Below are 16,510 nucleotides of genomic sequence, written 5' to 3'. Positions count from 1 at the left end.
TGCTTTCCCCCACGCATCAGCAAGGAGCTCGCTGGATCAGGACTTGAACCAGTGCCCATAAGGGGTGTCAGTGCCACAGGCAGCAGCTCTGTCCACTGTACCACAGTGCCTGCACCCATGAGCACCTTAAAAAGCTGTTCTAAAGTCTTGGATTCAGACTCCACTGAGAAGTCTGGCCACCACAGAATGCTTCACCACCATGCGGAACATCTATGCTTTGTGCTAAGTGGTGAGTGGGAACTTCCTCATTTACAGAATTCAGTCATCCATTAAAGTTACCAAGTGTTATTATGTGTCACATACTGTGCTAGGCAACAGCCACAAGGCAATTTACAAAAGGACTCAGATCCTTGTTTTGATGTGTTTAGCATTCTAGTGGGAGGCAAAAGGCAACAACCAAAATAAACATGCAAAGTTTTTCCTGTATGTTTCATGCATCCTACCATGCACTGTTTTCCCTCAATTTCATGAAGCCTGAAATTAGGATGTATCTTTGGCAGTGGGCCTCTTAGAATCAGCAGGGCTTCTTTTCCTTACCTTCTTGAAGGTACACCTGATGGCACAGTAGAGCTGATGAAATATGCTCAAGTAGTGCAGCTAAGAGAACAATGTATCAGGTGTGTGCACTAGAGAAAAAAGCAGCAGAGCCAGAGAACGGGAACAGGAGGCCGCAGTAACTTAAAGACACACAGGAAGGAGTTAAGCAGAGGGTGGAGGGAGTAAAACCTCTTTGTGGATGGAGGAGCAAGCGACCTAGTGCAGATGCCCTGGGGTGGGGTGGGACAGGAGGAATACATCTCAGGAAGCTGGTGTGGCTGGAGAGGAAGTGAGAATGCAGTGGTTGGAGATGCGGTCAAGGAGAGAAGAACAGAGCCACACCCAGTAGGCACCTGTAGGCAACCTTTCCCTTGACCACACATCCTTTCAAGTCTAGAAAGCAAGGACAACACTGCACAAAGGAGCCCAGGCTGGCGTCACACTGTCAACTGCAGTGCCTGACCGCCACCTCTGAGGCCTGTGACCCTGATCAAGTGACTCTTCCCCTGTCTCCCCGCGGGAAAACCAGAGCTGGCCACACCATTCACCTTACATTGGGCTGTTACAGGGAGCAAGCACTTGACTTCATTGTTCTTGCTGAAGTTTCCACTACAAAGAAAGAAGGATGGGAAAGGTGGGCCATGGAACAAAGCTATTTTTAAGCAATAGATCTCACACCAATAAATTCTGTTAGTTTGCTCTGCTTCAGGTGGGGTTTGACAAACTTAGAAATTTAGAAAAATTTGGAAAATTCCTTCTTACTCAGTTTTGCTTCGTGTGCATTTTAATGATTCATGTCATTCTTATTCTGAATTTACATATGAAAGTTGAAGTGTAAGTTGGACAGGCACAGCTTTTTCCTGTTGCCACTTCCCTTGTTTACTTAAGAAATGGTTCTTCAGCAATTACCAGGCTAAAGGAATTACAGAATTATGCTAGATGATCAAAGGGTACAAGCAGTAATGAGACATCATCCGGAACGTGGCTCTGCACAAACCAGGAGTCACATACAATCCTCTTCCTCAGAAACACGGAGTCTGCATCAGGGTTGTTCTGTACTGACAATGCCTCCACTCCTCTTCGAGGCCTCCCTGGGGATCAGTCACCCCATACCATCGGCCTGCTTCCAAGAGGGTGACAGGGGAAGCTGCACCTGTTTTCAGACACCAGAAGGCAGGCAACCCTTGAAGTCAGGGAGCCGGGACAACTCCACCCCAATGCCTCTGCTCCTAACTGTCCACTGCTCTTGCCCAAAGTCCCTCCTGACCAGGAAACACTGGTCAGGAAAAAAACAGGTCAAATGAAAGGGACACTTAAGGCTAGCTGTCACTATTGCAATCACCAAAGCTTAAAACAAGACATTCCGACAAGACCAACGTACCTGACCACAGCTCTGCAAAAGTGCCAACATACTGTACTTCACTACTAAACCACTGGCGTGACAGCCATCGTGAGCCCCACTCCAGGCTATCGTCTCTCCCTGATGATGGTGAGGCCCAGAGAGCGGTGAGGCCTAGTGACTGTGGGAAATTCTTTGCACCCATTTCTTGCCAATAAAGATGATGAGTGTTTACTGGTTACTTTTTTTAGGCTGCCACAAAATGCCCCCATGGAAAATGTCTGAAGCAAGATGTCCCGTGTCTAGTTTTAAAGCAAAAGACAAAGCTTAGCGCACAGTATTTCTGGCAGGACCATTCTGACCTTTCAACAAGTCTCCCAGGCTTGAAATCTTCGCACCAGGAAATGAACTTTCACCATAGCCTCTGGGATAACCTGCTCTCTACAGTTTTAGAGAGAGGAAACTGACCTCCTACTCAGCATAACAGTTATAGATTCTTGCCATGATTTTCTCACTTATCCATCAACATCACTTACCCATCAATATCCATCAATACCACCGATACCAAGTTTTCTTCACTTATCCATCAATACCATCAACATTAAGCCACAGAGATCCCAAAAGCATAACACGGCCCTGCCAGTACATATTTAGTGTGTTCAAAGCATGTATGGAGTGCCGACAATAAATCAGTAGCTACACAGTGCTAACACACAGATGCGCACCTGGATTTCAGGGGCAGTTTTCAAGTTTTCAGGCCATGGCGTCACAGGTGAGTCTTGAGGAGCTAGCAGGTGTTTGCCTGGTAAAGAGGGAGGCAGGAGAAAAATGCCCAGTGTCTGTGAGGGGCTGCAAAGGTAGACAGGAAGTCAGGCACTAAGAGGTCTGGATACCAAACAAAGGCAGGTTGGATTTTACCAGACAGAAAGGCAAGCCACCCCACCGGAGAAGCTGAAGACCAAGAGTGACACCAACAGATGTCGGGTAGTTGTTGGGCTCACGCAGCGCAACACTGGAGACCACAGTGCAGCGAAGCCTAGGGCGGAAGGCACACAAACCAGTGGGGAGGCCACAGCTGCATTCCCAGCCAGCATCGGCTCCGCCACAGGCAGACGGACGGCAGAAGACCTACTGAGACACAGCGTATTCATAGGCAAACCTGACCACGGGTTGGACACAAGGAGATGGAAATCCCGCTCTTCCCAGCTTCCGCCTCCTGCCTCAGGCAACCTGGTACTATTGAGCACAGCAGGACAGAGTGGACGCAGCCTACAGATATATATATATATATATATATATATATATGTGTGTGTATATATATATATTTTTTTTTTTTCCTCTAAAAGGCAGGCTGGGAAGAAGACAGAGTTCAATTCTGAAATCTTGCACCTGAGACCCAAGCAGGCCAAGTGCTGAGTGGCATGAGTTAGTTAGCTGACCAGACCCTGTGCTTTCGCTTTTCAGTCCCGGGGAATCGACAAGACTGTTCTAGAAGCATGTGCACCACCTGGCAACCTCACTGGGGAAGGAACAGGCAATATCGCTTTCAAAAACCAAATGACATTTGACACGTTTCTAAGAACACTAGAAACGCAAGCTATTCTCTGCCAAACTGACACTGCAGAACAATTCACTGCTAATTTCTGATTTACAGATACGGGGCTCCAGGGGTTTTTCTCCTCGCGGTACTCGGCAAACAGCGGTATACCTGATGTTAAGGTCTAGGAATTCCTCGGAGCAGGTTTGAAGAACGAGAGCTGAGAAACGCGCCCTCCGGTGGCAGTGGAGTGAGGGGGGGGTTCTCTAAGCACCCTGCCTGCCATCAAACAAAGCCCTGCAAAGAAATGCAGCTGACGGGGATCAGAAGGCCACCGAGTTCGTTCCGGTACGACGAAAAAAACCCAAACGAGAACTCCCAGAGACCGGCACCCCCTTACCTGTCACGCAGGCCGAAGGACAAGCTCACTTTCGAATCGACGAAATAAGCCCTCAGAGCTGATAGCTGGCTGCTAGCTGCACTCGGCAACGATTAAACACCTGGCAAGCCAAAACGCCGGAGTCTAATTCGACCCTCTCCTGCGGGCAGGGCGGGGCTGGGACCACGTGGGTGGCTGCGGCCAGCAGGCGCCGTCGGCGGAGGGCGGGAGCGGGGGCGGGGCGGGGCCGCAGGGGCGGGGATTGCAAGGGGGCGGGGCCCAGGCGGGACGGGGCCTGCGCGTGGGGCGGGGCCCGGGCGGGCTCCTGGCTAAGCCGAGCGTCTGGTCTCCTCTCCCCTTTTGCCTTCGCCCTTCGAGCTGCCACGTAATGCCACGTCTCCGCGCATGCGCATCGCGGCCGGCAGTGGCGGCTGTTTCCGGGCTTAGGGGGCAGAGCGGCCGCCGAGGAGGTGGCGGCGGCGGCCGGGCAGTGCAGCGTGCCGGCTCGGGAAGCAGGCCCTGCGGAGGGCGGCAGAAGTAGTCTTTCTTTCTTCCCCGAAGAGACTGTGTAAAGCCGGTGGCTGAGCGGCAAGATGAATTTCCTCCGCGGGGTGATGGGGGGTCAGAGTGCCGGACCGCAGCACACAGAAGCCGAGACGGTGAGAGGAGCCGCGGGGTTCCGGGCTTGCCGAGGGGGTCCGGGCGGGGGCGCCTGGCGGTCAGCGCCGCGCGTGGGGGTCCACGTGTCCAGCCTGCCCTCCCCCGGCAGCGCCCCGGGGCCCCGCAGGCCCCGCCGACTGAGCGAGCCGGCCCGGGAAGGGACGGGACCTGGCCCAGCCCTCCTTCCCCTCCGCTGGCCACAGAGGAAGCTCAGGTCCTGCTGCCTCTCCTGTGTGAAAGCGGGGCGTGGTGGGGTCGGCAAGACTGCAGGGTTTAAAACCCAGCTGCTGCGAGAGCTTGTGGCCAAGAATAAAACGATATTCTGTGGAGGCACAAAGCCACCTGCTCCTGTCCCGTCAGCTGGGAGGGCGGTCGTTCTGCCGGGGGCGGGTTGGTGCACACCCGGCTTTCCGGGCCCATCCAGGTATTTGTGGTGTGTCCACCGTCTTGGACACCAGAGGGGACCTTCAGCGCTCCATCCACTTTGGAAGCACACTTCTCGCTTCCCGTCTAACTAAACCCGTCGTGGCAGCATTTGCAAGGACATTGATTGGACATGTTAGCTACAGAAAGTAGTGTTTGTTACTTTAGGTTTTAAGATGGAGCTACTTTGAAGTTTGATTCTCTTGGAAATAAGTGTGTGTGACTCTTTTGAGAGAATCTTGTTTGAGAATAAGGGGAGAGAAGTGATAAAGTGGATGTTAGACGGCTGTGATGGCGGGCTTCCCGAGAGGAGGAAGGGTAGCATTCATTCCTGCAGCGCTCACCTGGTGCCGGCCAGGTCCTCCGCCCCAGTGAGCTGCTCCTCCTCCACATTCTGCTTTAATCCTTAACTACCCTGCGAGGTGGGTAGCCTCTTTTACAAATGAAGTGCGGCACGGAGGGGTGGGCTCACCTGACCCAGGTCTGAGGGCCAGTATTCAGTCAGTGTGTGCCTAGACTTTGTGGCTGGTGTCGACTTCAGTTCTTCCCTGGGAATTTTGGAAATTTATATAATTCTGTTAAAGTGGGCTGCATATCTGGGTTAGACTGCTTAAAGCAGAAGTTGAAGGTTAATGAATCTTTTTCCTTTATTTGAAAATCCAGTCTCTTCCTCTGTCACATTCCTCTCTCTCTCTCTTTCTCTCTCTCTCTCTCTCACACACACACACACACACACACACACTATTTAACTTCACTTGTCCATTCTCACGTGGTAAATCGAGGCAGGCAAGGCAAGGCAGTGAACACTATTGTTAGGACTGTTTTCCTGCCTTGATTACCATCCTCACGGCACACTTTTGCCTTTCGTTCTCCTGTCTGGAATTTGAGTTTGAGACATCACGCACAAGGAGTGGTTTATTAGACCGTGCCTTGGAGTTAGATCTTTTTTTTTTTTTAATGATTTTATTTTATGGTTTTTTTTGTTGTTGTTGTTGGAGTTAGAACTTGATGTGGATCCTGACCTTCCCCTTTGTTGGGACTGGAGAGGAGAATGAGGGTGGATACACTGTCCCGGACCGTGAAGAAAACTACCTGCTTGTCAGGGTGATGAGGAGTCTAAGAAATAAAAGCAGCCCAGTGCTGAGCAGCTGTTTGTAAGAGTGGTTTTTATTATAGTTTGGAGACAGAATAGCTTTTCTGGTTGTTAGAGTGGCGTCTAGTGGAGAAGGTGGAGAACTCACGGAGTGTAGACTTTTAAAGCTGGAATCTCCTTTCAGATCTCCCATTCCAGGTTCTCCCTACCCGGGCATGGAGTTCTGAGGCCACTGGCACGGCATTGCAGAGTTGGGTCAGAAGACTTTGATCTTGTCACCGGCAGTGGAACAACATGGCTTTTGCATGTGAATGTCAAAATAATGCAAGAGCACCGCCGTGGGTGTGAAGGCCTTGTCCGTGCCTGGCGTGGGGTATCTGCGCTCAAAACATGATTGGTCGTCTTCAGGGAATCTGTGCCATAATTACGGCTTGAATGAAAACTTGTTTCACCATCTCATTCCATCAGGCTGTACAATCAGGGCTCATGGGTCACTAATTTAGATGTATTTATAGAGCTTCATGGAGTGTGTAATGTAATAGATGTTGTCATTGAGGTTGGGATCTGGCCTAAATATTTCAGCTTGCTGAGCCTGAAGATTTTATATCATCATTTAGTATTTTGTAATTTTCTGCATTTCTGCAAATTAAATGATGTTTCTTCTTAGAGTTGTCTTTGAATTCCACCTGTCCTTCAGCTGTGTCAGCAGTGCCCTCTGTAACTGGCATCTTTAATCCTTCCCCATGTCAGACCGCAGGTCATGTCTGACTACCTTTGAATTTCAGCTGTATTCTTCTGTTCTTTTCTATCATTCACGTGGAACTTGTCTCTTCTAGACTCTTAATGTATCTTTAGACCAGAATTCATGTGACTTTTCTTCTTTGACTTTCTGTAGTCATGGGGGCTCAGTTAATATAAAATTAGTTCATTATAAGTTTATGTAAAAGAAATCACAGAGTTGTAAGTATAGACACTTAAAAATATTAGGGGCTAAAGCAACACTTTGAATGCTTCACAAATCACAGCTCTCAAATGATTGAATTTTGTTGTGTCAAAGTTTTTTTTATTATTATTGTTGCAAAGTCGGATATGCAGAGAGGAAAGACACAGAGAGAAATATTTTCCGTCTGATGATTCACTCCCCAAGTGACCACAGCAGCAGTGCTGCGCCAGTCCGAAGCCAGGAGCCAGGAGTTCTTCTGGGTCTCCCACTTGGGTGCAGGGTCCCAAGGCTTTGGACCATCCTCGACCGCTTTCCCAGGCCACAAACAGGGAGCTGGATGGGAAGTGGAGCTGCTGGGACTTAAGCCTCAAGGCCACGGCACCGTGCCCATGTCAAACTTTTTACTGAGGGATTTTTCAAATGTAGTAACTGCGCTGACTGCTTTCCTGCCTTTTTAAAAAAGTATTTATCGGAGAAATAAGCATCAGACTAATGTCTGGTTTGTTCCATAAATGCCCACAGTTCCTTGAGCTGTCACTGCTTTCCCCCATGGTCTGCCTTGGCAGCACGCTGGAGTGGAGCTGGAGCAAAGAATCCACGCAGGCACTTGGAAATTACATTACTAGGCTGAAGGCCCGCTCCTGCTGCTTCTTATCGTGATTAACTGTTTGTCTTCTGAACGTGTGAGAGGTTCACAGGGGTCGTTCTGAGAGCTCTGGGAAAACAGTTCAGAGCTAAGTTTATTTTGGTACCAAAAACTTCGGAACTGTAATTCGCATTTTATGAACCTTTGGAAGACCCTTTGTGCATGAGTTTCGATTTATCTTTACTAAATAAGCTGATCTTTCAGGTCCTTTTGTGTCCTGTCCTGTTGATTGTCATGCAGCTTTTCAGACTGCCTGGCATTAAGGCTGCTCCTCAGAATGGCTCCAGTGGGAAACCTGCATATTACAGGATGGTCAGGTGTTCTGTAACTTTGTGAATATTTTAACTCTTTTAGAATTGAAAGCTCTTTTCTGATGATTGACACCTCTATCTCACACTTTGCTGAGTGCAGATAAACACTGTTAGAGTGATGATTGTATTTACACTTTTGAATGCTCACGGTACTTATACGCCCACCTTCCTGTTGCTCTGTGTGTGTGTGTGTGTTTTCATGGATTTTCTGAAAGTTCCAAAAGGGGTTTTAACTGATGGTCCGTCGTGGGGGTCTTTTGTTCTCCGGTTGGATCCTGAGCCGTGGCAGTCGCTACAGTCCGGAAAAGGCCTTCGGAATGGCCCTGTTGGAACAGATCTCTTTCAGTTGGATTTTGATAACTGGCTCAGAAAGCAGAAAGGCAGAAATACACACATAGCTATTAAACTTTCTTTTCGTAAGAGCTGTTTTTAAAATGTGTACCTTAGATTATTGGTGTCGTTTTGGATTAGTCAAGCACATTATATGCTATGTTACTCTGACACTCGGGTTTGAATTACAGTGTCATACTGTGCAGGATCAGCTCAGTGTCCTAACTGGAATGTGTTTTCTTGCAGTGACAGTCTCTGGGAAAAACAAACGATTTGTATGTCAGTCACTTCCTTAGCCAGCAAAAGGGTCTTCTGAAGTAGTGTCTTGAATGCTACAAAGCTGTTTTGGAAGGTTAATTGTGTGGATTATCTAGGATGATACTTAAAATCTAAAAGTTATGAAATTTTGCACACCCTAGCATTTTGAAGGTGCATTCCAAGAATGTGAATGGGTGTTTCTGAAAAACAAGAAAAATTTTCACCGAACAAATATGTTGTCATGATCAAAAACACAACAAACATACCTCTGTGATGTATCTAAGGCCCATAACCAGATACACTGCTATAGTTCCAAAATGGAGACACAAATAAGTGTTTAGCAGATTTATTTGAGTAGGTGCTTTTATTTTCTCCAGCTGAGTCTGTTATTTTGAGGAATGTATTTGGCTCAGAGTTCCTAACAGGTACTTCTCTAAGCAGTGCTGTGTGTGAAGAGGCCTCCATGATCCTCAGCTTTGTGGAGTACATTAGATGTTGAGGAACCTGAAAATTAAAAGAAGTCCTGAGGCCTTAAGGTTTGAGAAATGATGGGCATCCTCCTTGAATCAGATTGTCTTTTAGGAAAGCATGTAAGAATTCCTCATTTAAAGTAGTTGATAGTAAGTACTGGTTTTCTTTTTTCTTTTTTTTTTTTTTTTAATTAATTTATTTTTATTGGAAAGGCAAAATTTTTCAGAGAAGGAGAGACAGAAAGATCTACCACCTGCTGGCTGACTCCCCAAATGGTCACAACAGCGGAGCAAAGCCAATCTGAAGCCATGAGTTTATTCCAAGACTCCCACGCGTGTGTAGGGTCCCAAGGCCTTGGGCCGTACTCTGCCGCTTTCCCAGGCCACAAGCAGGGAGCTGGATGGGAAGTGGAGCAGCCAGGACTTGAGCCAGCGCCCAGATGTGATGCCAGCTTGCAGTTAGAGGATAAGCCAATTGAGCCATCGTGTCAGACCCCACCCAATCCTGTAGTGGTTTTCTTTTCCATATTTACCTTTTGTTATTTACACTGACTTGTATTCAACTGTTTGTTGTAGATGTCATAGGAAAGGTATGCTTGTTATTTTTATGCCTAAGGCAGAAATACCATAAACATTTCTTCATATAAAGTTGTTTGTATTTAATTTGAAAACTTCTCTGGTGTTAGACTTTGAGAAACTAGCATTTGTGCTACATTATTTGATAGACCAGTTTTGTTATAATTCCCCAAGGAATGTCCTTTAGAACAGCGTGATTCCTTATTTGGCAAAGGGTGAAGAACAAATACAGGTGTGTGTTACCTGGGCTGGAAGTACAAATGGATTGTGTTGGATTTGTCTGTAGATTTTTGTGTTTGACGTGGTGTGTGCTCACCAAATCAGATCTTTTTTTAGATTTAAATAAATTGAGATCATCAAAAGAAAAGATCTGCTTTGCCAAAAAAGCAGTGCTTTTGCTTCTTTTTCAAAGCCTTCTTAGAGAGTTTGATTTAAAACCTGTTTCTTGCTCTGTTTTGCATTCCAAAATAGTAATATTTTTGTTCTGCGAAAATATTACAAGAGAAGTAATTGATTCCTCAAAAAACAGATTTATGTATTTATGTGAAAGGGAAAGTTAGAGAGAAAGAGATTGTTCATCCATCTGTTAGTCCACTGCCCATGTGGCCACGACAGCTGGGGCTGGGCCTGGCTAGGAGCCAGGGTTATCTTCCAGGTCTCCCACAGGGATGCAGGAGCCCAAGGCCCCAGACCATCCTCCATTGCTCTCGCAGGGTGCATCCGTAGGAAGCTGGATCAGAAGGGGAGCAGCCAGGACTCATCCTGGTTCCCATATAGGATGCAGGCATTGCAAGCAGTGACTTAACCCACTATACTGTAGTGCAGACCCATACTAATTTCCTTAATGACTTTTATTAGGGTTTTTCAAAAATGGTCCAAACGGTATTATACAGGTGTCCTTTGAATCGTAAGTGTGCCTCTACGTGCCAGTTGTATGCTGTCTTTTGTTTTCCCTTTTTGTCAGTTTTTTGTTTTCACATCTCTTATCAAAATTTTTTTCTTTCCTGTTTACTCCTATTTCCATTGCTTCTTTTTTTGTCTGTGTTTCATTGATGTAAATATTAGTTAACGAAAAATATTGAATGATTGTTAGGCCATACTTCTGATTATGCTCCATTTACCTTGTGTCACCAAGATTGCTTTACTTCCATGTTTACAAAGTGGACGTTTGGGTCTCAGAGGGTGATACTGAAAACGAGACAGGCCCTGGTGCTGGCTCACCACCTGAGCTGCATGGTATCATACGTATTTTTCTAATTAGACTTTTTCCTTTCTTAATTGTCTAATATGGCGAACAATAGAGCAAGGCTTAAGTCCTTTTCAACTCTGCAATTTTTAGTTCTCTTGGCAGAGATGACCACTATTATTGGTTTGAACTAAACCCCTGCAGGCCTTTGTGCATAATCATGATCTTTAATAATGTAAAATTGTATATTTTAATGAATGTATTTATTTCTTTTTACATAAGTGGTATATTGTTTATAGTGTCCTGTAGCTTACCTTTTTTGTTGATTGGAATGCGTTGGGAACTTTTTCTTGTTAATATTCACTTTGTTGAGCCCGGCGGCCTGGCCTAGCGGCTGAAGTCCTCGCCTTGAACGCCCCGGGATCCCATATGGGCGCCAGTTCTAATCCCGGCAGCTCCACTTCCCATCCAGCTCCCTGCTTGTGGCCTGGGAAAGCAGTCGAGGACGGCCCAATGCATTGGGACACTGCACCCATGTGGGAGACCCGGAAGAGGTTCCTGGTTCCCGGCATCGGATCGGCACGCAACCGGCCCGTTGTGGCTCACTTGGGGAGTGAATCATCGGATGGAAGATCTTCCTCTCTGTGTCTCCTCTCTGTATATCCGACTTTGTAATAAAATAAATAAATCTTTAAAAAAAATATTCACTTTGTTAAAAATTATGTAAGATGCAATTTTTCAATTACTACTACTAAAATCTATTCATTAAAGAATCTGTCTCTAATTCATCTTTGTGTCTTTATTAGAGTTCTAACATGAGCATAACATGAAGTAACCAAATAGCTTATCGCCTGTATTTATCCTTACTATCACTCCTCTAGTTCTTCTAAATAACACTGACTCTAGTTTCAGTTTTACTCAAATGTATTTTTTCCTCTTTCTGACTATTTTTGTTAATGTATGACGCTGTATTGTTTTATACAAGGTTTACAAGCTCAGATTTCGCTTAGGCAACATGGTGGAAACAGGTCAGGGGAGAGAATTTTGATTGAAGCTGGAGTCTCGGTGTCCAAAGCGGGGAGCTGGCCCATGCTCCACTCCACATGGTGTGACGGTGTGATGGAGGCACAGGGCGAATCCCACCACCTCATTAGCTTTGTGACTACAGACAAGTTACTCAGCCACTGTGCGTGTTTCCTCATCACCAAAGGTGACTCATAGTAGTGCCCGTCTTACAGGGCTTTGTGAAGTTTAAATTAATTTTAAAATACCTAACAGTACAGAACAGAGTAGGCAAAAATGTTATTATACCATGTTTGACCAGTTCTGAGATATGTATTATTCAAATATCTCTGAAGTAAGGCTGCATCTTGTAAATTATAATTGGGATATTTCTTTTTCCTTTTTTTTTCCTTTTTTTTTAAGGATTTTATTATTATTGGAAAGCTGGATATACAGAGAGGAGGAGAGACAGAGAGGAAGATCTTCCATCCAATGTTTCACTCCCCAAGTGAGCCACAATGGGCCGGTACGTGCCGATCCGAAGCCGGGAACCAGGAACCTCTTCCGAGGTCCCACGTGGGTGCAGTGTCCCAATGCATTGGGCCGTCCTTAACTGCTTTCCCAGGCCACAAGCAGGGAGCTGGATGGGAAGTGGAGCTGCCGGGATTAGAACTGGCGCCCATATGGGATCCCGGGGCTTTCAAGGCGAGGACTATAGCCACTAGGCCACGCCGCCGGGCCCTATTTTTTCTTAGTAAAAAATTTTTTTAAATGATGAATCTTAAAATTGTTAACTTCTTTTTTTTACTAATTTTATTTATTTTTTTTAAGATTTATTTATTTTATTACAAAGTCAGATATACAGAGAGGAGGAGAGACAGAAAGGAAGATCTTCCATTCGATGATTCACTTCCCAAGTGAGCGCAATGGCCGGTGCTGCGCCGATCCAAAGCCGGGAACCAGGAACTTCTTCCTGGTCTCCCACGCGGGTGCAGTGTCCCAACGCATTGGGCCGTCTTCAACTGCTTTCCCAGGCCACAAGCAGGGAGCTGGATGGGAAGTGGAGCTGCCGGGATTAGAACCGGCGCCCATATGGGATCCTGGGGCGTTCAAGGCGAGGACTTTAGCCACTAGGCCATGCCGCCAGACCTAAAATTGTTAACTTCTTAAACTAAATTTGGTGTTAGCTACAATTAGTATTTTCCAAGAAAAGATAGAAATCTGGATTTTGATTGCATCATTCTGCTTTCAAGTTTTTGCTTAAAATTATTTTAAAAATTGTATTGATCAAATACATTTGTCAAATAGTATAATATAATAACATTCTTACTTGTTGGATAAAAGCGAGTCTTTTTGAGGGACTCTAAGCTTACAGTTCATACACCTTACCTTTCCATTTTGCAGCTGATGGACTGACATAGAATATATTTAAGATAGTCAATTCTTATTATTCATCAGTTGTTTTTTGCAAACCTACTTCACTAAAGTATATATGTAGCTCCAGGGTCAGTACAACACTGTCATGGTTATTTGTGCACTTGCATAAAGCAGTGAAAGTTTAAGTCACTCAGTGAACCCAGTTTCCAGATGAGTTCAAGCAAGGTCATCCCCTGCCTTCTTATTTCAATGTATGCTGTAATTGAACAACCTTTTTTTTTTTTAAAGAGTTTGAGGCTTCAAACCATCAGTGGGCAGATAAATTCTGTGAACTACACGTTGACGTCCATGGTCAACGTTAAGAAAATGTGATGCTAGCAGCAGTCTCTCAGGATTGCGCTTGGGACACCGAGCAAGCGTGTCCTTTCAGTTCTGTGCTGCTCCCTGCCGAGGGCGTAGCTCCTGCCGCTGCTGTCCATCCCTTCTGCCGTCCCCCTTCTCACGCTTCCCTCCATAGCCGAGTCAGTGCTTATTCAGCGAGGGCCTCTCTGACAGCTGTGCCATCCACTCCAGCACCCTCCACTCGACTGCTTTCTCAGTTCTGTCAGAATGCTTTTTTTTAATATATAATTTGTTTGGTTTTATTGGGAAAGTAGATATACAGAGAGGAGGAGATACAGAGAAAGATTTTCTGTTTGCCAATTCACTCCCCAAATGGTCACAGCAGTTGGAGCTGAGCTGATCTAAAGTCAGCAACCCGGAGCTTCTTCCAGTTCTCCCACGCAGGTGCAGGGTCCCAAGACTTTGGACCATCCTCCACTGTTCTCCCAGGCCACAAGCAGGGAGCTAGATGGGAAGCGGGGCCACCGGGATACGAACCGGCGCCCCTGTGGGATCCTGGTGCATTCAAGGCTAGGACTTTAGCCACTAGGTGACCACACTGGGCTCCAAAATGCTTATCTCTTTCTATATCTTACTTTTTTTCTTTATCTTTGCCATTACTCTCTTCTGTAGTCATTCTTTTCTGCTTCTCCAACATGGAACACTTTCCTACAAGATGTTAATTACTTTATGAGCAGGCATTTAGTTGGTTGGGAATACCTGCATCCCATTGCAGTCCCTTATCAGAGAACTTGGATTCAAGTTCTGGCTGCTTTTCCAATTTCAGCTTCCCACGAATGAACGTGTGCTCTGGGAAGCAGCAGGGATAGCTCAGGCATGGGGTCCGTGCCACTCACGTGGGATGCCTGGGTTGCTGTCCTAGTTTTGGACCTTAGCCTGGCCCAGCTGCAGCTGTCATGGGCATTTGGGGGAGGAACCCTGTATATTGCAGATCTCTCCATATCTCTCTCTTGTGTGTCTGCTTTAAAAGAAATTAAATAACATGAAGGGTTTTTTTTTTTTTTTAAAGAGTTGCTAGAAAAGTAGAATCACACAGCTCGTGGGCATATAAAATGTGAATTCTGATTTTTTAAAAATTAGATCCAACAGCTAGCCAATCATCCATTTGTATAAAATTTTCTTTACAAGCTGTTCCATTGACCTGTGGCCTACCAAAACTCCACAATATCTACTAAGCTACAAAAAAGTGATTTGTGGGCCCAGCACAATAGCCTAGTGCTAAATCCTTGTCTTGCATGTGTAGGGATTCTATATGGGTGCTGGTTTGTGTCCCAGCTGCTCCACTTGCCAGCCAGTTCCCTGCTTGTGGCCTGGGAGAGCAGTCAAGGATGGGCCAAAACAAAGCCTTGGGACCCTGAACCCACACGGGAGACCCAGAAGAAGCTCCTAACTTCAGATCAGCTCAGCTCCAACTGTTGTGACCATTTGGGAAGTGAATCAACAGACAGAAGATCTTTGTCTCTGTTTCTTTTTCTCTATAAATCTGCCTTTGAGTAAAAATAAGTAAATCTTTAAAAAAAAAAAAAGGAATGGTGATTGCTGATAGGGGCCAGCATTGTGGCACAGTGGGCTAGAACACTCCAGCATCCTCTCAGAGCACGGATTGAGAGGCTGTGCTCTGCTTCTCTTCCAGCTCTTCGCTAACACGTCTGGGGAGGCAGCTGCAAATGACCTGCTTGGGCCTCTGACACCCACATGGGTGATTCTGATGAAGTTCTGGGCTCTGGCTTTGGCCTGCCCTCGCCCTGACCATTGCAGCCTTTCAGGGAGTGAGCCAGCCTCTGTAGCTCAAAGTCTGCACTCTGCCGCCAAGCTGGCTACAGTGTATTGAGTGCATTGCTTCGTTCAGATTGCGTAACAGAGGCCAGAAAATAAAGATTTAACTGCAGTACAAGCTTCTGTGTTTCTCAAATAAATGTCAAACTAGGAGAGAGCATTAGTACTTATGACACCTGTGTCCCACATCAGACACTTTGTTTTTATTGGTAAAGCAGATCAGATTTACAGGGAGGAGAGACGTACAAATCTTCCACCTGCTGCTTCATTCCCCAATGGCCACAGTGGCTGGAGCTGAGCTGATCAGGAGTCGGGAGAACCGTTGCAGGTGCAGGGTCCAAAGGTTCTGGGACATCTTCCACTGCTTTCCAAGGCTATAAGCAGGGAACTGGATGGGAGGTGAAGTTCTGGGGACACAAAGAGGTGCCCATATGGGATCTCAGCACTTAGAAGGGGAGGATTTAACCACTGAGCCATTGCGTCGCCTGGGCCCAGCATGTACCAGTTTTGATTCCCAGCTTCTACTGCTAATTCTGGCTTCTACTGGCGGTTCATGTCCAACCTAGCAGGCAATCCCTGCAGTGCTCTCTCTATTGCTTGGGGTGCTCCGGAGGCCCAGGTACTGCTTCTCAGCTTATTCTCCATTCTCCAGGATGCTGTGTGTACTTGAATTGTTCAAAGTTCCTCACTGTTACTGGATTAAAGTTCCTGGCACAAGGGGTTAACAACCAGCTTCCTTTTAAGGGCATAACCTTGAAGGTTCTAACAGTTCATTGAGCAGAGTGGTATTGCTGTCCATACCTACTTTCAGGAAGGTTGACAGAGAGTGGATGGACAGCCATGTGCCTGGCTGATAGGCCGAGGAGGGAGGAAGGAATGTGGCCTGCTTTATCAGGAAGCTGGACTCGGGGTGCGGAGCCCAGGGCAGCAGCATCTGAGCTACCAGGCCAAGTGCCCTGCCCACCAGTGCTTTTAAAGGATAACTCTCCCATGTAGAAATGCCAGGCCAAAAGTGTATGAACATTTTTTAGTTTCAATAGCTTTTGCCAAATTGCAACCCTTTTCATTCCCTTCCCTCTGAAGGGGAACATGAGTGGGCTGATTGTATCCTTGTTTATCCTTGATAGTACACAGCTCTGTAAACCTGTAGCTGTTCACAGCCTCCGCACATCACCCCAAGCACTCTGGGTGAGGAGCTGAGTGTCAGCAGCCGCTAGGGGACCCTCTATGCTCCACTGCATGACACCCCAAGGAACCACTGCATT

General features: G+C 46.4%; 1 protein-coding gene across 2 annotated transcripts in view; it reads left to right on the top strand.

Annotated features, from left to right (window-relative positions):
• The first annotated feature begins 4,151 nt into the window (after nucleotides 1–4,151).
• The window catches only part of USO1 (USO1 vesicle transport factor), a 79,210-nt gene continuing 66,851 nt past the window's right edge, over nucleotides 4,152–16,510 (top strand). For both annotated transcript variants that reach the window (XM_058667205.1, XM_058667204.1), the window contains exon 1: nucleotides 4,152–4,451. In XM_058667205.1, coding sequence (XP_058523188.1) covers nucleotides 4,386–4,451 — 66 coding nt within the window. In that variant the 5' untranslated portion in view covers nucleotides 4,152–4,385. The remainder of the gene's footprint in view (nucleotides 4,452–16,510) is intronic.

This window comes from Ochotona princeps, chromosome 7 (assembly GCF_030435755.1).
Source record: "Ochotona princeps isolate mOchPri1 chromosome 7, mOchPri1.hap1, whole genome shotgun sequence".
Taxonomy (NCBI): domain Eukaryota; kingdom Metazoa; phylum Chordata; class Mammalia; order Lagomorpha; family Ochotonidae; genus Ochotona; species Ochotona princeps.
The sequence above is the reverse complement of the archived record's forward strand: the minus strand, read 5'-3'. Positions and strand labels throughout refer to the sequence as shown.